At 41.5% G+C, this 25,107-nt stretch overlaps 1 protein-coding gene across 1 annotated transcript in view; it reads left to right on the top strand.

Moving 5' to 3' along the window:
• Positions 1-25,107, top strand: part of snd1 (staphylococcal nuclease and tudor domain containing 1) — a 284,136-nt gene that overhangs the window by 181,136 nt on the left and 77,893 nt on the right. The window contains exon 17 of the mRNA XM_041780449.1: positions 279-467. Within this exon, the coding sequence (XP_041636383.1) occupies positions 279-467 (189 nt within the window). The remainder of the gene's footprint in view (positions 1-278; positions 468-25,107) is intronic.

Here is a 25,107-nt window from a genome sequence, read left to right as displayed (position 1 = left end):
GCCATACCGACAGAGAGCAGATACTCCTGATTGAGAAATCAACAACAGAGGAATGAAACAGGATGTGTGTGTGTCTCCTACCGAATCAATACAGAGCACAGGGGCCTCAATTGATGTGTCTATTTAAGGACAGTAGTATCTCTTCATAGGATCCCACCCCCACCCACCCACTCACCCACTCTTACTTCATTGCTGCAATGGAATCTCACACATAATCTCAGAGAAAGAAAATTAACCAAGCCTTTCCCCCTCCCCCTTCCTCTTTTCTTCCCTCACAGGTGGAAGTTGAAGTCGAGAGCATGGACAAAGCGGGCAACTTCATTGGCTGGCTGCACATCGAAGGTGTTAACCTGTCAGTGGCGCTGGTGGAAAACGCTCTTTCCAAGGTCCACTTCACAGCCGAGCGCAGCGCTTACTACAAAACCTTGGTCTCGGCTGAAGAGGCCTGCCGACAGAGGAAAGAGAAGGTAGGTGTCACTTAGAGCCACAGCTACTCTACATCCGCTTTAACTTTCAGCAAAATGACTTTACTCCCAGCTGACAAAAAAACTGTCCTCTTAAAGCCTCTACACTCACATTCATTAAAGCAAGACTTGGATATGCAACATGACATCTAGTGTTGTATTATTTAGAAAGAGTTACTTTTCTGTCTGAGCATTGTCATCCAGCACAAGCCATGATGTCATGTTTCTCAGAATTTTTCAAAACATGCAGACTGGGTCACACATCAAGATTTCTTTTTACTGTCACAGCCCTGGCCTTTGGTAACTTTATTTCTACTGCCTGGAGCTGCTATAACATCATTTCTACATAAGACTTATTCCTTCTATGAGTTCAGTGGGTCATTAGTAGAGCTAAAAATGGGTCAAAGACATACTGTATAAGGCTTCATTCATGCAGTTTTATTCTTTTTAGGAAGTGGTTAGGTATATTTTCAAGATAAAGTGAATAATTTTATGGTAAGATAAATTTAGAAGGACCACCAGACAAGAAAAGCAAAGAACTTTCAATAAGAAATTGTAGAGTATGGTACAATACGATACATAATGCAAGTCTAGGACAGAGTTTCCCAAACTTTTTTTTGTGGTGACCCATTTTTTTACAAGGTGCAACCATAACAACCCAACACCTTCATTTTTGGTGTGTTATTTCTTATTCAGCCTGCCCTCTGTGCCATCCTCGGCTTGTTGGTTGAGCTGATGGCTGATAGGGTGATTTGGACTGATTTGTTCCTGGCCTGGCTCTTTCTGTTTTACAACCCTGGTAGAAGCTACTTCCCCTCTCTCACATAGGCTGTCTTTGAATGCTCAGCCTCTTGGCCTCCAGTGGCTGTCTAGTCTGGAACAGTGCGTTTCTTCATTATTTGGCAGGCATCCATAACTGTGACTTTAGCTTTTGCCATTCAGTTATTATGGTGGAGAAGGGGAGTATTATAGGTTGGATCCCCTCCCATGCTGCAAAAAAATCTGGCATTTTGCAACCCAAAGAAAAGAAAAGCTAAGGCTCCTGGACCCACTTAAAAAAGTACAGATCAATTTTGAATGTTTTCCATGACAAAATTCTAACATAATAGACCTACAGACATTCGTTCTTGAAAAGAGACCTATGTTTAAACTATTCATTATTAGGACAGTGTATTAGGACCTCTCTAAGAATAAAAAAATAAAGAAAGAATTAAAAAAATTTCTCAAGTTGGTTTCTGATAAACCTTTGCCTTTACAACATTTACAATGATTAAAAATTTTTGAGTTTCTAATGCCAAAATTTCAGACTCAGACTGAGTTTGTTTTTTCCTGTAAATAACCGACTGTATAATCTTTAATTTTTTTCTAAAAACTTTACCCTTTTACTAAAAATTAAAGGATCATCTTAATTGTTTCAGAGGTGCCCTGACCCCAGGTGTGGAACCACTGGTCTAAGACATTGGTTCTCAACTTGTGGGTTGGACCCAAAACTGGGTTCCATCTCTAATCCATACTTGACCATTTCTCTTTAAAACACTTAGTTGTGATAGAAAAATCGAGGAACTTTGAGATGCAATTGCAAGTTAAGGACATGGTGATGAGTCCTGACTCCTGTTGCTAGACCAGTTGAGATCCACTGGTCTAGGATACTATAAAGTTCACACTACAGTAATTCTGCTTTAACTAAACATGGAAAAAATATATATTTTTTCAAACAAAATATCCTGAAACCAACAATGATTAGCCATACATTCAAGCATAATACATATACAAAATGCACGACTGTTATACTTTGAAAAGACACCAAGCAAATTAGAACTGCAAATATTTGTCAATATTGCCCACATTCATAAGTACATACTGGGCTGGCCATCTACAGCCAGATGTGTCGGCCTCCAAGTCATTTAACATTCTGTTCAAAGCATCAAAAGGCACCAGCTCATTGACATAATAGATATTTAGAAGGGAATTATGTAATAATAAATTATAAATCAAGACATCTGATTTACTAATGAACACTAATAGATATAAAGTACCCCTAACAAGGTAAAAAGCAGGGTTAAAGTATTTATTCACTGTGATTTGGTGTCAGTTTCCTCTCTTAACTTTTTGTCAGCACTGTTAGCTTTATCCTTCTGTCTTCTTCCTGCTCTCAACTTCTTATTTGGCCAATTAACTTCTGTTCAAGTTATCATAATTCATGTCATAGCAGGGTGACAGAACAAGTAAAATATTCAGGAAGATCTGTCAAAAGGTTTTTTTTTAAATTAAAGTGACATTTTACACCAGTGTTTGATAATATAATCCCACATGTCAAGATTAGGACATGTTGCAGTAGTATATAGTCACAGTACCATTTAGGAATCACCAATTGAGAAACACTACAGCCAGTAAACACACAAGCATTTACTTCTGGATGCTTCCTTTACAACTAAAAATACCACCAGTTTTCCCTCCTAAAACTTCCACATACTGCCCTTGTCAAAGTCACAGCCCCTTCCCTCCTGCCAGCCTGTAAGGACAGGTGCAGCCATGACCTTTGGCTTCCATTAGTACAAAAAGGATCCTCTACATCCAGCCAGGAAGTGTGTCTCATAAAGATAGACATGATAACGCGGTTCGATCATTAAAAGCAACTCTTGTCTTTATGTGTTAATTAGCATGCAGGCAGTACTGTTAGTCAAAGCTACAATAACAGGGGAATGCTCCATCTGGGGTTGAGTGCAGCCACATATTTCCCGTTATCACCGACACTTCCTTTCCTCAATGGGAGTCCTTTGATGGATGGAGGCCTCTCTCACACTGATCCTGATCTCGCCCTGCATTTTCATTATGGCTCCACGAGTCACCCCTGCCAGATGCATGAAGTGCCCGGCCAGCTGTCATCCTCGCCCTCTTCCTCTCTATCTCAGTAACTCATCTCTTTTAGCCTCTCTCCTTCCCTGTGTTTTTCAGTTACTTCTACCTATTTGGCTCCTTTAGGAGACACAAATGCCTGTTCACGCCACATAAATGTGATGTATTGCTGCAACCGAGAAGAGGCTGTGTTCCTTTTTCCCTTCTCTGAATCTATCATGTTCATGGCTGTTGTGGTCTACCTACTCTTTCTAGCTTCTTGCCTCGTTCTTGCTCTCACAGAAACTCTACATCTGTGTCTTCCTTTTACAAAGAGAGGTAAGGATCTGGAGATTGATCTGGAGATTGAACCTTTATACGAAAGAAAATCCCACCAGCCATATGAGCACACCGACCCTGCCATGTTGAATTGAACCACAGCGACACGGCACCTTCCTGACACCTTTGATGACAATTTCACTACCGGTTTCCGACTCCCTTTTTTGCAGCATGACGACACATTGACTTCCACCACAAGGTTTTGACTCGAGCCAACCTGAGTGCGGACAGGGTCAAAGAGGAAAGGCGACAGAATGGGGCCCGAGTGGATCAGACTGACGGTGATAATGTTTGATGTTCGTTTGCTGCAGGCACCGGTACATGAATCAACCACGGCCAGATTTGTTTGTGTGTGCAGCGGGGAGAATGTTGTGTTAATGGAAGCACATGCCAGTTGGCTGTATGTACTTGTGAATGCATACTATGCAAGTTGAAGGCAGATGAGGTGTTGTAATTAACCCACAGAGACCATCCAGAGAAAGCTGAAAGCTTTGCAATTTTTTTTTTCTTCCTCTCACGCTTCCCTTTTGAAGTGGTTGTTGGTCTTTGTCTGCGTGCATGCTGAGGCTAGAGTTGGGGTACATTTTCATCTTGTCCCATCACTTTCCCCCTCTTCCTCTTTCATTGCCCTCCCTTTATTGCCCCTACAGCTGTGGATATGGAAAACATTAGCGCCACTGCTGCGTCAGGAATCCCTACAAGGAAACAAGGTTGTCATAATGAAGTGGACTCTCAGAGGGCATGTGTACTTATGCACACTCATTAAAGGAAACTTTGCGTTGGTGGTCCAGCAGGGACCAGGACGACAAGGGGGATTGAGCCTTACCTGAACTAAAACTGCTTAGTTCGAGTGACTTAAGTGAATATGAGTTTTTTTCTACAATGAGACCAGTGGGACTAAGTGATTGTGTTCTAAATGAAGCAGTCCAAAGGGTTTGAAGAAGAGCCTTTTCTAGAGATCAGCATTATTTGATCTTGCAAATCAGCATCTCTTAGAACAATATCTGGAACAGCAGACCCATTTCCCCTCGCATAAAAAGGCTCAAAGTGCTAATTCTGTTTCCCATAATTCCCTGCTAAGCTATTGTTTACATAAATCTCATTTAAAAGCATGGCGCCCTGTCACAACCTATTGTCGTGCTTTTGGCTCTTACATTTATATGATTCAGCTACAAGACAGACCTGGGACACTGTTTAAACTTATTTTATGTTGTTCTAACAATGGCTTGACTGTTGCCAAGCAGCACTCATACCCCCCCCTCTTAAATCTCCTCTGGTTGTGCGACGCCTTCTTGTGTATATTTGGATTCTCTTAGGAGTAGAGAAACAAATTCCTGCTTACCAGGCATCTCTGTAAACAAGACATGCAGTAAAAACACTACATTTTGTCATTGTAAAATGAGATGGCTCATTGCAGCGATTCATGTGATGTTCCAGTATTCCCAACCCTGCAGTAAAGAAGAATGACTTTGACATGATAGCAGCAGTTTGGTTGAAAGTGGATCTGGAGCAGTGATTTCAGCTGCAAAGACATCGGCTATAGTTTTCATTTATATTCGACTAATTCTGAACAGGCATGGTTCGCTGATATTTGATTGATGCCTCAAGGGACATTTTTGTCTTTTTGAAATTCCGGGGAGGAAAATAAATTCTTTTAAATGAGATAATGGAGTAATGAGAGTAAAATGAATTTAGACTCTTAGAAACTCTCTTTTCTTCACGGCTGGTAAAAGCTTTAATCAACTGCCAATGCTAAAAAAATTTTTGTTTGTGTGTTTTTGTCAATTTAAATGCTTTCTCCAAAGTCACTGAATAGCAGCCTATTCACAGTGAACAGAGGAAAACCACATATTAGTCATTTCAATTACCTATTAGTGAAGAAATCCGCCCCCGTGAGGGTCAGTCTCGCCTTTCAAAGGAGAGACCAGTCAGAGTGCAGGCACAAAAGCTGGTTTATACAGTGTTGCAGACAGGTTAAGTTACCTAATTAAGCTAATTTTCCTCAAGTTGAGAAAACAACCCAATTTCCAGCTGTGCAGAGCCTAGATTCTGTGCCTGCACATCGGCCGGTCTCTACTGTAAGCAGCCACACTGACCAGTTGTCCTGTGGCTAATACACTTACTAGGAATGGGCTGTAGTAGTGGAAAAAACCCTTTTCAAATATTAAACCAGGATGACAGTGCTTCTTTTAGGCATTCTGCACCCGTCCATCACCTGTCAAAGCACTTTGAGCAGCATCGATTTGACATTGAGCTTGGTGCAGAGTCCTTGGTGGAGTCTGATGGAAGCCCATAATCTTATTGCAGCTCTGGACTGTTTTTATTCATTTATTGGGTGGAATCCAGAGTTGAAAGTCCAGTTGGCTTGACTGACTTTACCCAGGAACCTACTCACAGTTTTTGTTAGCTCCAAGGTTCTAACGAACTATTTTTGGTTTTGCAAGGCAAATAACAGCCTCTGATTGTCTGACAATGATTGCAAGCTTCTGATTTCTTTTTTTTTGCCATACTTGAACCTTCTTTTTTCACATCATTACCTCCTGCTGGTTCTCCCAAGGGTCAAGCAGATTGCCTCTCAATCAAAATCCCCCAACATATGAGACCAGAATTTCTCACCTCTGACCCTACACAGTGATTTATCTGTGATATCGTGCTGTTTTCAAAGGGTGTGCATAAAAGTGCAACATCTCCCTATCCTCCCATCTCAGCTGTGTCTTCTCAGCAGTCAGCACATCACACACCTGGCTACACAAGAACACGCTGTGGATGAATCACGATAATTGGGCTTTTAGCAAAGGTAATAGGCTTGTGTCTCTGGGTTGAGGTTGGAAAGTTTTCCTCTGTTGGCTGTCCTCTCCAATAATAGCGCATCAAAGAAAATATGCTCCTTCTCAAAGTTTCACCTTGAGCGATTTATATTCATTGGGGTTCTTTTGTTTTGTACAGTGAATGATTGTCTTTTGTTACATACGTGGCATTGTGATTCTCAGTCGTTGTATAAAACATACAAGCAGCAGCCTTGTTTGGTTTCATGGATGACAGTCCCTTTTTTATTTCTATTTCTATTCATTCTTAGTGCTTTAAGCCCCTGGAGCCACTGAAACGCTTTCAGGGTTGCAGTCTTTCTCTTTTCATTTTTCTTGTCCTCTCACAGTGAAATAACCAGTGGCAGTCACCAGGCAATATCATGGAAACATACAGAGGATTAATATTAAAGTAGCTCATCTGTGCAGTCTTCAGCTGAAATAGAAAAGTACATTTGGCTCATTCTGTTACTCACTCCACTCATCGTTTCTCCAATTTAGGCCCCCTTTAGCCAAATCCCATTGCTGCTCCTGGAAATTAAGTCCTCTTAACTTCAGCCATTTTGGTGATAGTCCCTAACTGTCCTCACTCTGCAGAGAGATTTTTGGCAAACAAGAAATCATTACTTTTTATTTATTTTCTCACATAAATTGCATTAGTCCTTGTGAAAAATCAGGCCTTAATGGCTTTCTCTTGCAAACAGGATGATTGCACCTGTATTACCATTCCAGTCGACCCTCTCTTTTATCTCTACAATCAATCGCTAACTGCTGTCATTGTTGCTGTGTGATTTAACAAATGGAGATTCGATGGTGTTGAGACAGGAGCAGTGTCCATGACATGGCCAATCGCAGAAAGTGATATTCAATTAATGACTGGGTGAGATACCTGTCCTGTCCATTTGAAAAGGGAGAGGAATGATGGCTGAGGAAACTGCTTCTCATGCCTAGAGAGAATAAATGCCTTGGCTGTGCATTGAAAAGACAGAGGAGGAAATTATTCTTCTAAAGAAAAGCTGTGTTGAGATTTCCTGGGCACTGTTTACTTATCCCTAACAAAAAGTGTTGTTCAGCTCCATGCCATGCCTCTCTTACTAAATCCGTTTTAACTCCAGCTTTGGTCACCTCAATACGGAGCTTATGGGGCCAGTTGGTAGATTAAACTTCTTCCCTTGAAAAGTGCTAAGTTATACCAAAGTCATACCTTGCCTAAGCCTTTTAACCCTTAGGGAGGTTGTGCCTAGCCTGAATGGTGTGCAGTGGCTGAATATTTAAAGGGAAAATTTTAAATGGAGGAAAATGATCAACTGCATGAAGAGGGCACTGTGACAACGTGATGAAATTGATTAGCTGTTTATAGTGCACTTCCTGTACATTTTAGAGGATGGCCCTGAGAGACTTTGTTTTTTTTTCGTCAAACCATGATGCATACAGTATATGTAGCAATTTTCATGCACATAGCTCTTACCCAGTGCCCTATCTCAGTGGTTCTCAACCTTTTCAGCTCACAACCCCCAAAATACAGGTGCCAGAGACCAGGGACCCTCACTATTCCTGAAGGTTGTTGAACACAGCCATACATAATTTGGAATAGTCATGTGCAGACAAGGGCGTCCGTAAAGGGGGATAAATGGGAGAGCTTTCTGGCACCCAGCCAAACTGGGGGCCCATGAAGGTCAGCAAAACCATGGTTCATTGTAAAGTTAAGCTGTGATATCCATATTCCATAATTAACATGAAAAAATAACCACTCTTATCAAAGAAACAATCTGTTTTTAATGATTCGTGTGGTAAATAGCCTTCTTAAAAATGTAAATGTAAATCGCCTTTGTGGCAAGAATGGTTATAAATAGAGGTAAAAGGAGTTAAAATTTGGCTGAAATTGCTTTGAATTGGCAAAAATGGGTTAACTGATAAAGAAAAAATATGCGGATATTTGCATAAATTGGTTAAACTAGCAAAAATGGGCATATCAAATGGTGAAATGTGGTTTAAAAGTGGAAAAAAAGGGTTAATAGTGACAATAATAGGTCAACAGAGGCAACATTAAGCTTAAGTGGCAAGAATTGGTTTAGAAGTGGCAAATACAGGCAGAAAAAGTGGTGGAAAGGGTTTAAAACTGACAAAAATAGGTGTTAAATTGTAAAAATGTGTTAAAATTGGTGGGAAAAACTATGAAAATGGGTACAAAATTTGACATAATTGGTGTAACGTGGCAACAGTGTAATTTAAAAAATATTCTTAGTTTTTAGGGCCTCTGGAGACCCCCTCTCAGTGCCTCGAGACACCCAAGCAGGTCCCGACCCCAAGGTTGAGAACCACTGCCCTATCTCGCTTAATGGACTTTCATGATTTCAACGAAAATACCCACATTTTTTACTTGGGGACAATTTCCTGGAGGGTTTAGTGAGTTTTTGAGCATGTGAAAGCTCCCAAATTAGCAATTCTTCTGACAGAAAAATGACAGATATAGTAAGGTCCTTGCCAACTGAGGTTGGTGCTCTGGCCCTAAAAATAGCATGTTAAATGCCACTATGACTTATGATCAATAAGAGAAATTATGACTGCTTACAGGAGACCCTGAATTAAATGAAAATGAAAATATAGTGACATATGCCTCAGTTTTTATATTTGCAACAATAATGGACAAGGAATCCTCACAGGGGCTAATGCTATGGGGGGTCCTTGGCTTGGCACACTTTTGGAACCCTTGGTAAGATAAAGAAGGTGTGGTCCCTGCATATATGGCTTAACTAGTTAAGCTCATATAGCTTGAATTCTGCTGACTTTGAGAACATATTGCGTGCATCCCACAGGTCATTCATAATGCAAGTGTAGAATTTAAATGTGCTTATTCAGGCAAATTAATGTCACATCACTGTCACAGTTTTCAGACATGCCATTAAACTCTGAATGACTGAGTCTCCTTCATATATTAGAATGTCACAAATCAAATTGTGTTTTTTTTTTTTTTTTTTTTTTTTTTAGAGAGAAAAACACTATTACAACTCCTTGAGAGTATGTTTCTGTGGTGGCACAATTCTTACGTGATCGTTTTAATAAAATGTACATTAATGCATCAGCTCAGTGCAGAGGCCCTTTCGAATACCAGAAAACTAATGGGAGAGTTAAATGCTGCCTGTTGCAGCTTTTTGCTCAGCCATCTCAAAGATGGAGCACCGAGGAGTTTCATTATGTCACTGGTGATTTGCATTTTTTTGCCCTTTCAGTGATGGGTTGCTAAAACTGTGCCAAAAGTCACAGTACATCACCTCAGCCATGGGCAATCTATTCACGCCGGCCCCGCTTGTGTTTCAGATATATTGTCCCAGTCTTACACAGTGCAGCAGCACAGCAGCCACTAGTCACAAAAGCACTGAAGTCCAAGGTCTTGGCTGCTACTTTGACCAGCATTATCTGTTTGGCTGGAGCAGGAACACTGTGTTTCAGCTGGGAGTAGCAGTGAACAGGTTAGAGCAGTTCGATGACTCACGGTGCTGCAATCCTCAGCCTACTGTGGTCAGATCATCCTCGAAGTTCAGGTTTTGACGCACTAACTCTTTTGAAAAACAACTTTTCCTTTTTTATCACACTTTTCATAGAAGTAGCACTACTTTTGATGTGGGAGTTAATTAAGAAACAGCTCAGACATGTCAGAAAACCAGAGCATTAGAAGAAAAAGTAAACCCACTGTGTGTCAGAAAAAAAAGTTGCAATCTAAAAATATTCCTCAGACACTTAGATTATTAATGCTGTGATATACAGTTTCCTGCTTTGCATGGGTTTAAAAGCACTGTGTAAAATCTTAATTGGTCTTAGAATTTTTCAGAAAGAAAGATGCAATGTGGTTTATCACTCCTGAATAAATACTGCAAATATGTGATGTAAAGCACGGTTATATACTAACAGGTCATTAGGTCCAGTTAACCCTGAACACTACACAGATTACTGCATACATAGCTGACATGTACCCCCTAAAAATGTAACTGTTTTTAACAATGCAGACCACAAGCAAGCTGGTTAGCACTGCTGACTGCCAATCTCAGAGAATGTCTACAGACACATTGACTTCTGTAGAGTGACATAAATGACTGCAGACAGTGATAAAGCTAGTCAAGTCTAAGTGCCGTCTTTCTGAGTGGCCTTTTTTACAAAAACTACAGTTTCGTCAACTGCTGCTCGACATTTTTCAGCTCCAACCTCAAGATAATTCAGTTGCCGTGGTTTCCTGTTAGGAATGGGATCAGGAATTGTCATGAAATTCGCACTGCCTTGTAGCGATTGGGTAGAGCAATGCAGACATGCCAACAGGAAAGAATTTGGTGCTTCCAACAGTGTTGGTCACTATACAGTAGCTATGGCGTAGACTCAAGGTAGAAGCATGAAGCTACCTGGTACATCCAGTAAGGCGGTTTGGTTCAGCTCCCACCTTTTGCTGTGGTATGTTTTACAGGACATGATGTATCAATGCTCCTGTTGCCACAAATCAACAAGTTGGTCCACCATTTTTGACTTCCATGTAACTTTATGCTTATCTGCGACACTGTTGTGTTTGTTTTGCTTCCTCTTTTGGCCAGCTTGCTTCCTGACTGGTGATTTCTCCATTCCTGCTCAGCTGTCCCAAGTGTTCCCCCAAAGCAACAGGATTTCAGACTGTACATATTGAACATCTTTAATATTTACAATCTCAAGTCGAGCAGCACCAGTCATCTTCAGAACAGATCAGAGAGGGAAAAAAAAACCTTTAAACACACCTCATGCCACAGGAAAATCTGTTGGGATAATCTTTAGAACTATCCGTCTTTGGTCAGAAGGGGGAAATCAGGACATAAATCTGCACCATTATCTTCTAGGCTTAAGTTGCAACAGTATTCAAGATGCTGTCCATTTTTAGCGCCTTAGGGTTGAAGGTTGAAATTTTAATTCCCTGTGACAATTTCCACTGGGTAAAAGGGATATTTTGGACTTTTTGAAGTTGGGTTGTGTGAGGAGGTGCTTACAAAGGGCATGCCATCATCACTTGAGTTAAATCGCTTTGCTGAAGCTCACGGACCCATACAGCTGTTCAGATATGCTGAGGCGGAAAAGCACAGTAGCCAAAGCTTCAAAATAGTGCCAAACACAGTGGCTTTCAGGGTGAAAAATGAACGCTACACAAATGCTGGATACAGCATAAAATTGAGTCTGCTTTGGTTTTCCACCCAATTTTTACCTTTAGCTCGCTAAATAACCTGGAGAAATCATACCTGTGAACAGAGCTATATAGCCTTTAAAAGATATGAAATATCCCTTTAAGCAAATTGCGTGTCTTTGCAGCTGTGTATCTATTTTTTCTGTTTCCATTCTAGTGGTATGCTAGTTTTGTAATCAATTTGTGGTAACATTGATAGTTGAGAAGTACAGATACAGACCCAGCACATTAACTCCACCCACCATTGCTCATCACTTGTTGTCTTCAAGTGAACCGCACCTATTTACTTAATAGTCTCCAGCCAAGTTTCTTTAAATATAGGATGCAATGAGTCTGGTCCAGGTCCCTGCATATCCAAGCACAACTACGTAGCTGCTTGTGATACACAATGAATCAGGGCGAGTTGTCAATAGCATCATCATGATGGTGCATGCCTTAACATTTTATACTCGTATATTGATTGCATAGCATACAGCCTGCTTTTTCATTGAAAAAACTGTCTTATGCACCAGATTTGAACAATACTGTAAATGTAAAATGAATGAAAATACAGCCAGTAAAGAGATAGCTTTCATAATAACCGTCTAACTCTTAGGTCAGTGGCTCTGGAGATCTCACCCTATACTGGAAATCTTCAACAAATTCACTGAGACAAGTTGGGCCCCTTTGCCATCATGTCAATAAACCAGTAAGATGAAGGTTGCAGGGGTTTGCTGGTGAGTGTGAAAGGACAGCTGGATCACAGCAAGGGGACATTATTGCCTGCAGGGTGGCCACAATGGGAGAGGTGACCCGTGTGAGACCTCACATCAGTGGAAAAGATGTAGAGGACTCACTGTACCCTATATGCTCCCTTTTTTAGCATTTATGTTTGAGTTCAGAAGTGTATATTTGAGTGACTCCATCACTTTATAACCATATTTGTATGGATGTTTACTCCTGGTTCATCTTTGCACAAACTGAACCACCTACCACACAAAGCAAAGAGCTGACGGAGGCTTTTTCATATGGCTAAAGGATTACATAATATGATTCTCAGTGCTCTGTGTACACACAAAACTTGGTTGCAGATAGAGGGAGGCGCCACACGTGCAGACACCATACTCTCGCTGTCTCTCTCCTCCTTACTCAAAAGCTCTTTTGAGCATGTGCGGACCAACAGACAGAGCAAACACAGACGTACACATGGACGGACACTCCTGTGATACCCACCCCACTGGAGACGGCAAGCTGGACCCTCCGAGCCCCGAGGCGGAGAGACAGAAAGACAGAGAAGGAGATCAGTGGACCCAGTGATGTGTGTGTTATTTACACCCCAACCCCCCTTTCTCTCTCTCTCCTCCTCTGCGTCTCTCTAAGTCTTCATCCTCCTTTTCCCCAGTTCCAAGTTGCAAATTCAGCAGTCTGTCAGCTCCACTCGCTGTCTTGTGAATTCACATGCAAACATTCTTCCCATCCTAATCTGCTTCCTCCAACACACAGGCTGCGTGCTCATGCACATGCGTCCACCTGCAAAATGACGCATGCAAACGGCTTCTGATGAGCAAGAAACTCAAATCTTAGACACAAGCTCGATGAAGCGAGCCCGCCTCAGCAGTCTCACCTTCTGCGCCCTAAATTATACATTGACATGAGTTGCCGGATTACGCGCTGACTTTGAAAATGTCATCTGAAAAATGTATTCAGCCACAAGGACATGAGGACGATCCTGAGGAACACTCTCTCAGGCAAAATATACTACTTGATGAAGCATAAAAACAGGAAGTAGAGCCTTTTTTGTTTGGATCAACATTTGCTCTGGAGTGCACTTCTGCTGCCTGTTTATTGTTGCAGCATTGTGCATATGGTCCCTGCTGTTCATGCTGCAATCTATCGCTTGTGCATCCAGTTTAAGTTGCACTTGTGTGCATGTTCATTATGTCTATCATCCTTTGTGTTAATGCGCATTTGTCTGCATGTCCTTGGCCTTGCACTTCCCCTTCTCCAGCTATGCACGGGAGGCTCTTGCAGGCTCTTAGCAGTGGTCCTGAGGGGCAGGTTTCTGGCCGCCTCTGGTTCATCAGTGCAGAAAAACTCAGGCAGCCCCCCCTTCCCTGCACTAACCCCACCCACCACCCCATCCCTCTGGATAAAAAAAAAGTAAAAGGAGGTGAAATGCTGGCAGAGAGCATAATGTGCCATGACATAGTGCATTGCATTATGGCTGATTAACACATACTCAGCTCTGCTACAAAAAGTAGAAAACACAAACCCCCAGGTCTGCTTGCCTTTCTCCACCCTCCCAACCTCTTCTATCTGTGGACATCCCTCTATTTTTTTTTTTTTTTTTTTTTTTTTTTTTTTAACTCTCTCCTCCTCTGCCCCAATTTCTCCCCCCTGTTTCTGCTGATGAAAGTGAGTGTGAAGGACGTGCACTGACTGGAGTTGGGCTAGCGGATTATTTGCTCTTTTTTTCTCTCTCTCTCTCTCTTTTCTGGTTTGTCCCTCCTGGGACACTGTAAGGAGACACTTTTCCACTTGGTTTGCTGAGGACTGGTTTTGGCTGACTGCTTCCTACCTTCACTAGAATGGGCGCATGAAACAGGCAGCAAGCCTTGAATTTTAACATCGGCATATTTGACCACAGACTGCAGAGCTTTGATTAGCTGGTTTGCTGCTAAGGTTATTACCTTGTGCAACGGCTGATAATGATGCACTATTCTGGGTATTTATTAAATAATATACATATTTACCTTACTTAACGACTCACCCTTAGATGTGCATTTTTTTCTCTTCATGCTTAAAAGAGCTTTCATTACAATCATCTCGACGTCCTTTCAAAGCTTTAAAGAATAAGATCCATTAGATGATAGCTCCATTGTGCTTCTATTGATGACATTCCTGTAACCTTGCAGCAGTTTGCAAAGACAGCCATGCCTTGATGTATTAGCCACACTATTCATTTGAACATCCATTACAGGAAAACGCAGCGATGACATTTCCCCCTGCAGATAACTGACATTTATACACTTTTGGAGTCATCAAGCAGATGCTGTGAAAACATGGAGCCTGCACATTTTCATCGCTGCTGCAGGTGTCCTCTCCAATCGTCCTCATTTAATCGGAGAAAGAAAGAGTGGGGGGTAAAAAGAGCGTGGGCTGTGTTTGCACTAAAAATACGACGCACTCAAGTTACAGTCATTTACACGCACTCTGACATTTTTTAGGGCCCGCGCTGGAAGCAACACTTAACTCCGTTTAATATGGGTCGGCAGTGAAATACCCCTCCCCTTACTTGTTCCCTCCCTGCTTTCCTGCTTCACTTGCTTCCCTCTGCTGTCTAATGAAATGCTAAATATTTGTTTCTTCAGGGCACTATTTAAATGCTCTCTCTCTGCTGGTTGGTGGCTGAAACCTTGTCCTGTTTAATGAGTTCTGGTTTATGAGTTTCAAGGCATTATGAGAGGACCTTCTTCTGTGACCCCTCTGACCTTGCTAAATGTAGATTCATATTCCTGATTATGGGATCGCTGGTGTCTCTCTGAAGGTTCCTGCAGCCTTGTCCATTCCTCCCTGAGCCAGCCTGGAGAAGAAGCTTATATCCAGTTTGGATGCTAACACCTCATCACTTCTCTTTATTACCTGCTCTCACACAGACTCCTCCACACTCTGGCAGAGCAGTCTTGCATGAGCAGCCAATTCCACTTGTAAATGCATTTGCTTATTCTTTTCCTCTGTTTCCCTCATGACTGCATCCCTACTCCCTCTTCTGCTTTTCCTACCTTTTTTCTCCCTGTCGTTCATTTGCTCTTGCACCACTTCCAAAACCCTATCATGCCTATTATCTTCCTTTTTTCTTCTTATCATCCCGTCCTTAAATCAACCTCTTTCTACCCTCCTCCTTCTTACACTTTACCAATCTAAGCCCTGAATTAGGTGTCCTATTTGTTATTCTCCTCTTACCTCACATGCTCTGTGATGCTTTCCTTCTGTGAGGAGAATGCCAAGTGCATTGATTCATTGATGCTCTTTTTCGTTTTTTACTGTCCTCTGGACTTTCTAAAGGCGTCCTCTTTCTAAGTGCGACATTCAGCAAGGGCAGCCCAAGAAAGAAGTTGGGATGATTGCTGTTTCTTTGACTGACACACTCAAAGAAAGTTTGTCTTTTTTCTCAATTTACAGAAGATAATTGATGAAGTAGACACTGGATCTGCTATAACTCTTCTGTATTTAATGCTAAATTATTGCATTCCTTGTATTGTTTGTGAGTCATGCGTCGTCAGCACATGGTTGATACGAGGCACATTTCTGCCAACTGCAGAGCTGTCAGCTCCTATTTTATCTCCCAGACTCATATTTTAGTGTCTTTAGTGGCCTCTCGGGATTCGTCACACCATCCAGCAAAATAAAATATGTTCTTGTGACCACAGTTAAGTTATGAAATGCCAGTGCACAGCAGATTGCCGCCGCTGGTTTGTGGAAAAGCATTCAACATGTTTGTTAAACCTTCAAGAAATGCTGGCCTTAATGGAAAACGGATGGGTCCTTTTTCATGGGCTGTCAACCTTGGAGTGTGGTGACATGCAGAAAGAGGAATAGATGGATGAATACAAGGAAGCAGTGGAGATGTAGGATTGGAAGGGTTGCTATGCTTAAATATTACTGGTCTGATTTATCTTCTGAGTTATTGTATGGTTTGAAAAAGGTATTGTATTTTGATAAGCAGATTTATTGTTATATTTCCTTACACTTAAACACATTCACAGATTTATGTTCATGTAAGATTTTTCTTGACAACTGCTGCTTTATAGTTTTAGATGTAAGTTGATGGGTCATTATGTATTTATCACATTAACTGTGAGCTATATTTAGCTTATTTCAACCAAAGACTGTATGAACATGAATGCAGTGTTAGTGTTGGACACCCTTTTGCCTTCAGAGCTGCCTTAATTCTTCGTGGGATAGTTTCAACAAGGTGTTGAAGCATCATGCAGATTTCGGCTACACATCCATGATGCAGATCTCCTGCTCCACCACATCCCCAAGGTGCTCTATTGTAATGAGATCTGGTGACTGTGGAGGTCTGTGCAGACCCTACCATCCAAGTGTACGAAGTGTAGCCTCAGTTTCCTGTTCTTAGCTGACAGGAGTGTCACCCAGTCTGGTCCTCTGCTGTAGTCCATCTGCTTCAAGGTTGGACATGTTGTGCATTCAGAGATGGTGTTCTGCATACCTTGGTTGTAACGAGTGGTTATTTGAGTTACCTCGAACCAGATATCCTTTGACGTAAGCAAGACATTTTTGTCCACACTTGCTCCATATATCAGCCTTTTCTGAAATACTCAGAGCAGCCCCTCTGGCACCAACAACAATTACACGTTCAAAGTCACTTAAAACCCCTTGCATCCGCCATTCTGAAGTTCCCTCTGAACTTCAGCAAGTCGTCTTGGGCATGTACATGCCTAAATGCATTGATTTGCTGCCATGTGACTGGCTGATTAGCTATTTGTGTGAACAAGCAGTTGAACAGATGTACCTGATAAAGTGGCCAGTGACTGTATGTATGTATATACAGTGCTTAACAAATTTATTAGACCACCTGTCATAAAAACGAGAAAACATAGATATTTTAGAAATCTTTCAAAAACTTGTTTAAAACTAAAAATGTTATTGTTATTTATTTGGCAAATAACAAACTGAAATAACTAAATAGTCCTTTTTCACACATAATAACCAAAAAACGCCATATTTAGTATGGCCTCCTTTGGCCTTGATAACAGCTTACTTGTTTTTATGTGCTTTTCCACAGTCTCTTTTGTTTTTAAGTTCCAAATAGTTTCTAGCTGTTCCCACAGACTTGCTTTAGATGAAACTTTTGTGCCATCAATCTTTGAATCTACTAAATCCAAAATTTGTTCAATAGGATTCAAATCCGGACTTTGACTTGGCCAGTCCATCAGTTCCAGCACTCCAGATTCCTTTTTCTTGGTCAAGTAGTCTCTGCACAGCTTTGAAGTATGCTTGGGGTCATTGTCTTGTTGGTATATGAACCCACGACCAATCAGATTCAGTCCAGAAGGGAGCCCATGATGCACTAAGATGTTGTGGTAGACGTTGTTGTTCATGATACTGTCTATTTTCACTCATTTGTCCATGCCGTATCCACGAATGGAAGCCCATACCATAATGGAATCTCCATTGTGTTTCACTGTGGGTGCAATGTATCTGGCATCAAAATGTTCTCCAGCTTTTCTGCAGACATAAACACGACGATGCTGACCCAAGAGTTCAAACTTGGACTCGTCCGTCCAGAGTACCTTCTTCCAGTCCAGTGTTTGTGCTCCCTGGCAAATCTGAGGTGTTTCTGGATGTTTGCAGGCCTCAGTAATGGCTTCTTAGCAGCTATTCTTTCCCTATTTGTCTCAGAGACCATCCAGCATCATGGAGTGCTTTAATGCGGTGCTTTGTGCTTTGTAAACAACGGTACATCATTTTCTGAAATAATTAATGTTGCAAACACTGTGCAACCTTACAGAGTAACACAAATGTGTAATATTCCTCATTTCAGTTAAGTACTCTTTGAGCTTAGCATAAAGGAAGCTGTCTGTTAATCAAAAAATTAAGTTTATGTCAGTGTTTTCCCAACAATAATTGGTGACCTGTGATGTCATCCTCCTCTATTTTGGTTTAAGAAATTCAGTTGACAGACTCTTGGTTGCTTTAGGTTGGCTTGAGCTTGGTTCATAGCAGCAGCAAGCGCATCAGCTTCACAGTGAAGAATTCTCATGAGATGTTTGCTAACCTAGCCCAACATGGAAGGTTTATAACACATTATACATAGCCCTATTTACAGCTATCATTCTTGAACCTAAGGTCATCTGTACACTTTCTATGGACTACCGTAACTGTGCTGACTGAGAGGGCTGGATTTCTTCAACAAACCTGGCACAATACATACGCTCAAGGCTATGTCCTTCACAGCAAAGCTCTGCTCATTACAAGACAGACAGGTTTACACTTTGTATTAACATTCATCCTGGTCAATCTGATTACTGTTGGACAACACTAATGTATGGCATTTGACGGTTTATCTCCATTAAGTATTTGAGATCAGAATTACATGCAAATTAGCAGCTTTCCTGTTCGAGAAGACTGAATGCATCATTTCCTCCCAAAGGCAGGCAGTATTGTTCTCCCTGTTGAGGGGGCGGTCCTTAATGTTTCCCAGGATGCTTGAGTGTTTTCACTAGTGTATGTGGTCTCAATCTGTCATCGGGATGCATTAAGGGTTGTTCACACCTCTGTAGCATTAAGACGATCTTAACTGTTGTCACATCCCCAGGAGGGATTTTAATATGAAGTGTGAACAGCCTCATACTCTTGAATACATACTGTACAGGTGCAGCTCCTGAATAGATTTTTAAGCTTTCTTTATCTGCAATGAAAATCCAATGGTTATTTTTTCAGTAGGTTGAACTTGTTTTCTCTTCTTCACATTGCATTTTGGCATTAAACTGGCTAATAGGATACATTAAATGCCTCCTCAGTCAAAGTAATTTGAAGTGAGTTGGTTCATTAACATTGTAGAGAAGAAACCTGTCTTCTCTTTTGCCTTTTTCACAAATATGACGCATCCTCAGAGATGTATGTTTGAAGGGTTTTATGTCGAATCCTTAAGCGACCTTCACATAATTTAGGTCAGTCCTCTGTGTTCAGTCTCCTGGCTGACTAGCCTGCAGAAAACACTCTAAATCTAGAGAATGGGACCACTCTCCTAGTTTGCGAGTGTGTTTTTGTGCATTTTTCAGAGTCTCTCTCTCTCTCCCTCATGCCTCAGGGAGAGAGACAGAGTTACATAAAGAGTCTCTCGTCATCACTGCGCTACCAATTCCCCCTTGTTGTACCAGTCTCCCTCTTTGCCCCCTTCTCTTTTTCCTCTTAGTTCCTGTCTTTTTTTCCACATTACGTTCCCTTCCTGTTTATTTCTGCTGCCTCCTCTATGTGTCAGTAGAAGTCTAGCCAGATCATTTTTGCAGAGTTATAGTTAGGTTCTTTAGGCGCAAAGCTGTGGTTTTAAACTGATACTTAATACAGTTAAGTTAATGCCCCAATAGCATTATCAAAACATTCAATGAGACTTTTTGAATAAGTACTGAGAGTTTAGTCCCAAGTGTCATCACAGTATCATATTAAAATCATTGTTTTGACAGTAAAAGAACATTTGCACACACTAATAAGGTATTATGATTCAATCTAGTAGTCTGCAATCAATTTGAGACCTTAGAAATGTTGTATTAGTATTCAGTGATGTGTACAAATTTTCGCTGTAGCAAGTCCCAGGGACCCATGGGTGGTGTTGAAAATTGAACATGTGCCTACCTCATTTAAATGTTTTAAAATTATTTTAACAATTGTATTATTAAGAGAAAAAAAAGCTCTTGCATGCAAGTCTATAACAAAAAACAAGTTCAGTGTTTAAATTTGAATTTTCCTGGCATGGAGGTGACCAATATCAAAAATAACTCAGTTCTGCAGACCGGCTAGTGTGATCTACCCAGATGAAGGGTGACAAGGGTCTTGTATTGGGACAAGAGGCTAGCTGAGCCCCTTTAACATATAAAGAATCGTTGTTTTGTCACAAGCATCCTTTTAATTGAAACAGTGTTGTACTATCAACCATATAAATATTTTGGGGTGAGTAACCAAGTAATCACGAACGAGCCTGTGCTACAAAACGTCTCTTTTACGTTAGCTAAATCCTGTTTGAGAGCCAGTTTCCTTTCCTCCATCCTTTGCCATGATTTAATCCACATTTAAAGCCAAGTTGGTAGCAAATGGAGAGCTGTTTGGGAGCCAAACAACCAGCTCTACTGAGCTAAGACAAATGAACTGTAAAAGAACGAGGTTGGAGACTAGCTTCTGCTTGAAGAATCCCAGGTAAGATCAGAGTTCAATATGCTAAATTGTGGCAAAACTGCACTGAACCAAGCAGGACCACTTTGTGGAATCGGACCATACATGAGAGACAGATTTGCAAACATGTTCAGAAGAACCCCCTTCAGTTTTCTGCTCCTGCAGCCTTAAATGTAGCCTGCTGTAGTCACCACATTGTATTTGACTCTGGCAGACCTGAAAGACTTTACGGGCCAGAGTCCACCTACAAAGAGCGCAGATTATCTCAGTTGTTTCACAAACTGGGAGAGCATCCGCTCAGGAGAGCAGCGCCATCCCTCTGAATCTCTCTACAAATTGTGAGATCTGGGGTGCATTTCAGAGACTTCAAGAGGCTTTACCTCTGATGTGGTAATATTGCCATATTTTTCACTCCTTCCCAACCCTCCCTCTATCATTTCCCCTCTCTAGTTCTCCCTCTTGCTTTCCATCGCCACTGCCAGATCCATATTAACCTCTCTGTCATTCTCTCTGCTATCCAGCATCTCTCCCATTCTCCTTAATCCCACCAGCTCTTCTTGCCTCCCTCCGCGGCTTCCTCTTTTTTCATTCCTCTTTTATTTATTTATTTTTTTTTTAACTTCTCCTTCAGTGGAGAGAGCATGGGCAGTGGAAGAACAATGAAATGGAAGGTGTGATCAGAGAGAAAAATGATCAGGAGTTGTCCACTAAGGAAGGAAGAGAGGAGAGGAGAAAAGGAGAGATAATGGCACCCTGCAAAGTCAGTCGTCATGGCAACACTGTGGCAACCTGGGACAGTCTAGCCTGTTAATTAAAAAGTTGATTAATTGCCTTTTAATTGCATGCTTATACATTGTAACATTGAGGTAGTTCTATTTCTTAATCACCCTGCTTTATACAAGCCTTTTCTTCTTTCTCTTGCCCTCCTCTTGTTTCTTTAAGTGTGCCTCTAATTTTCAGTGATCAGGCAAGGAGCGGGCTCTCATGGACAATACTCCGCTTGAGTTGATAAACATATCTAACCCAGGAATGAGGAAAGGAACAACAGGGGGTGTAGGGGACATAAGGAGGGCTTAAAGGTCATAAGAATGGCGGCATAAACAAGAAGTATGCAAGTAAAAGGAGGCAAGATTGTGGAGAAAAACCTGTCAAGAAATTAGAAATCAGTGCAGGAGAAGCAAACAAACCAAGAAAGAGTCTGAATGAGAACCCTGCAAGATCTTGTATTTCTGTGAAGCAGCTTTTATTTCTTTTCTTTTTTTTTATCATGATGCACAATCAAACAAAGTGTTCTTCTTTCCTCCCGCCTCATTATTTCGACTCTCCAATCTCCATTTTTCTGCCTCTCCGTCTGAAGATGGAGCGTCTGCATCATGTGCCCTCGCGCTTGCAGCTGGTCGGCTTTAATTGCGCGCTAACTCCCCGGCGCTGCTTTTGTTTTGCTCTGACGACATCTTGCTCGGCTTGATCATCCTTTAATGACCGCCGATAGACACTCTCACTGCTCCAGTTTAAAAAAGAGAAAGTGGCCTACTTGACATAAGGCTCCATATGCTGGAGTGACTGCCTCCAGGGACGATGTGTGTGTGCTTGATCAGTGGTTTTGACTCTGAGCTTTCTGACTCTCAGTACTATCAGAGTAGTTTGGTGGCAGTGCGGACTATTGCACAATTGTGGACTTGCATGGCGCGCTTTAACGTCTTTCTGCATTTTAATTTTTGTCTTTTATTTTGAAAACCCACGTGATGTCTTCTCTTGAAAGCACCTACAGTTAAAGTTTCTTGTAGCCAATATTACCTCTCCAGCTTGCCAACAGACCACCTATCCCCCACCCAAACATGTCTAAGTGGATCAATTTCCGCCAATTTAAAAGTGTAACAAGTAACCACTATGATAGCCTAAGGTCATTTCAAAACCCCAGACTGCTGCGTGCATGTATGTGTACGTGTCGCAGAATAGGTCGTGTTAGCTGTGTAAGCCGGGGTTGAGTATCCCCGCTGCCTGCCTGCCGTCTCTGTGATGGGAGAACATCTGTTGGCTGTGATATGAAGCTTGGGAAGTATCTCTTTCTCTCTCCTTCTCCCCTTTTCGCTCGCTCTCCCGTTTCTGTTATGAATTCCCCAGCTGCTCGACTCCCTCCCCGCACCTAAAAAACCCTGTCCCGCGCCACCTGTGCAGTTTTAATGCATAATTTATCTCCTAAGTAACCACATCCGAGAGACTCATCCCTCCATCCCTGTGCTGCTTTCCCTCCTTTTCCCTTACAGTGTTTGACTTGGAATGTGAAAGTGGTTGCCTCGCCGCGTTGGTGGGTGTTAGCGGCGTTACATGGTGTTCAAACATGGATTGATTACACTGCATGCCCACAACCCAGGCTCATCTAGCGCTACTTTTTAAAGCACGTCAACAATAGTAAGTTGGTCTGAAAAATCGCATAATTATAGCTCAGGGCAGCTTTAAAAGTCTCCAAACAGCATTAGGAGAAAGATTGGACTTGTATCCTGATTAAGGCATGTTCCACCTGCAAACATAATTAAGCCATAAATGTCCTAAAAATCTGCAGTTGTTATCCCACAAACATAGTCATTTTTCTACAACCTCCATAACCATTACATTTGCAGTACTATCACATTTGTAGAGTGTTAAAAAGCTCAGTGTTTGTGGTCATCTTTTTTGTTTTAGCTTTTTAACAGCTGCCACTGGGTTTAAGTCAGCTAAAGCTCAAGTTACATCAAAAACATGATCACAGTGATTTTCTTTGTTCGCCATGAAACGCCATGAAAAGGAAATAGTTTGTAAAGTCTTCAACCACTGGTAGAGCCATGAATCGTAGCAGAGTTGATAAAAATGTGTCAAAACAGCGCTTTAAGGAAGTTATATATCGCATGCAGAAACATTGTTCATCCACCCAGATTCATACAAACTTAAAATCCCCGTCCTCTCAAAATTTGTTTATAGTCCCAGGAAGTTTGTGTCTTGTTTGTTTAAGACACAGTAACTTTCTTTGATAGGGAGAGCTGGCACAGCCTGGTCCTGAGAATTTTGTTCACATGCCAAAAAATGTTTGTTTTTGAATTTTGAACCCCTTGAATTTTGCAGAATTTTCCAAAATTTTTATCAACCCTCTCCTTTTCTTATTCAAAAATGTCTCGCTAAGATTCTTGGCTCTGCAAGTGTTTTAAGAATCTGGAAAAACAACTTCCTGTTTCATAGCAAACACATCACCATGACTGTTTTTTGATGTGACTTGAGCTTAAGCTGGTTTCAATCCACTGGTAGATGTAAAAAGGCTACAACAAACAATGACCACAACTTTCATTTGTCATTGTAACATTGCATTTATAGAGATTAATACCATTTTGAGACACAAACGTAGTAAAGCCCTGCAAATATTGGTTTTTATGTTTTCGGTAGGCAGCTGCTATTGGGAGGAATGTATCACTTCTGTGGGATCACTAATTTTTACTGATAACGATACTGACGCAAGCTCTTAATGATACTTTTCTATTAACAGAAATAGTAGAAGCTAGGGCTTGAGTTGAAGTAAGGTGATGCTTGCATCTATTTCATCTATTTTATATTCCTGAAAACAGCACACATTTCTTGTTGTCTTAACTGCGTTTATTCAAATGTACATCAGAAAGTGAACTTCCTTTTCTTGAATTTAGATTTGAACACATCAGGAAGTGGTCATTTTACTGAGCTGACCTTGAACAAACAATTGTGGCTGTTAGCGAGTTACCCACTGAAAACAGCTTGGGTCGCGGAGCTGCTCTACTGCTCTAAAGACAGTGACATGATGGTCTCTCAGTCTCGTCAAATATCCAGCCACACCAGAGGTGTTCCATTCCTATTGGAAAAAATTGCCTCACCATGACATCCCTTGAAAGTGGACTCCTATTTTCTGGTATTCTGATCGAAGAGGATTAGGATTGATTTGTTTCCAGTGATGGATAAGGTACCAAAGAGATTAAATCGGCTTGAACTAAGATCTTTGCATCATTGGAAAAAAAATCAAAGCCAAGAAACATTGCATCAGGTCCAGTGTCCGCTTCTTACTGGTGATGTCAGAGTCTTCTAATATAGAGGGGGAAATGATATAAAAGAAATAAGTGCCTCTGGATTTTTTGTAGGATTCAGTGTGGTAAACCAATAGCCTCCTCCAACATGATTTACTGGTGGTAGAGTTTTAACAGCTTGTCAGTTTGCAGCTGACATGTTTTGTTACCGTGCCAACCTGTGTGGCCTTGCAGGCCTCGTAAGTGGTCGTACTGTATTAGCCCACTGTGGCAGGAACGACGCTGCTACCACATCGTATCTCAACCCAGGACCAATTCATCCCAAGGCCAACACTGAGCTCATACATGTTTGTGTGTGCTTAGACCAGTCACTGTGTTTTATGATGCAAGGCCGCCATGCATTATATCTGAATATGAGGACAGCAGGAAAGTTGCACACAGGCCAAGCCCCCCTCTTCCAGTAAATCAGCCCTCCTCCTACTACCACAGCCGCCCCTCTTACTTATCCCGCCTCGACAAGGAGAGCGCTCGGGGTTAATGTTCCATCAGCCACCCTCTTAACC

Source organism: Cheilinus undulatus, linkage group 23, assembly GCF_018320785.1.
Source record: "Cheilinus undulatus linkage group 23, ASM1832078v1, whole genome shotgun sequence".
Lineage (NCBI taxonomy): Eukaryota > Metazoa > Chordata > Actinopteri > Labriformes > Labridae > Cheilinus > Cheilinus undulatus.
This window is presented reverse-complemented; position numbering and strand designations above follow the sequence as displayed.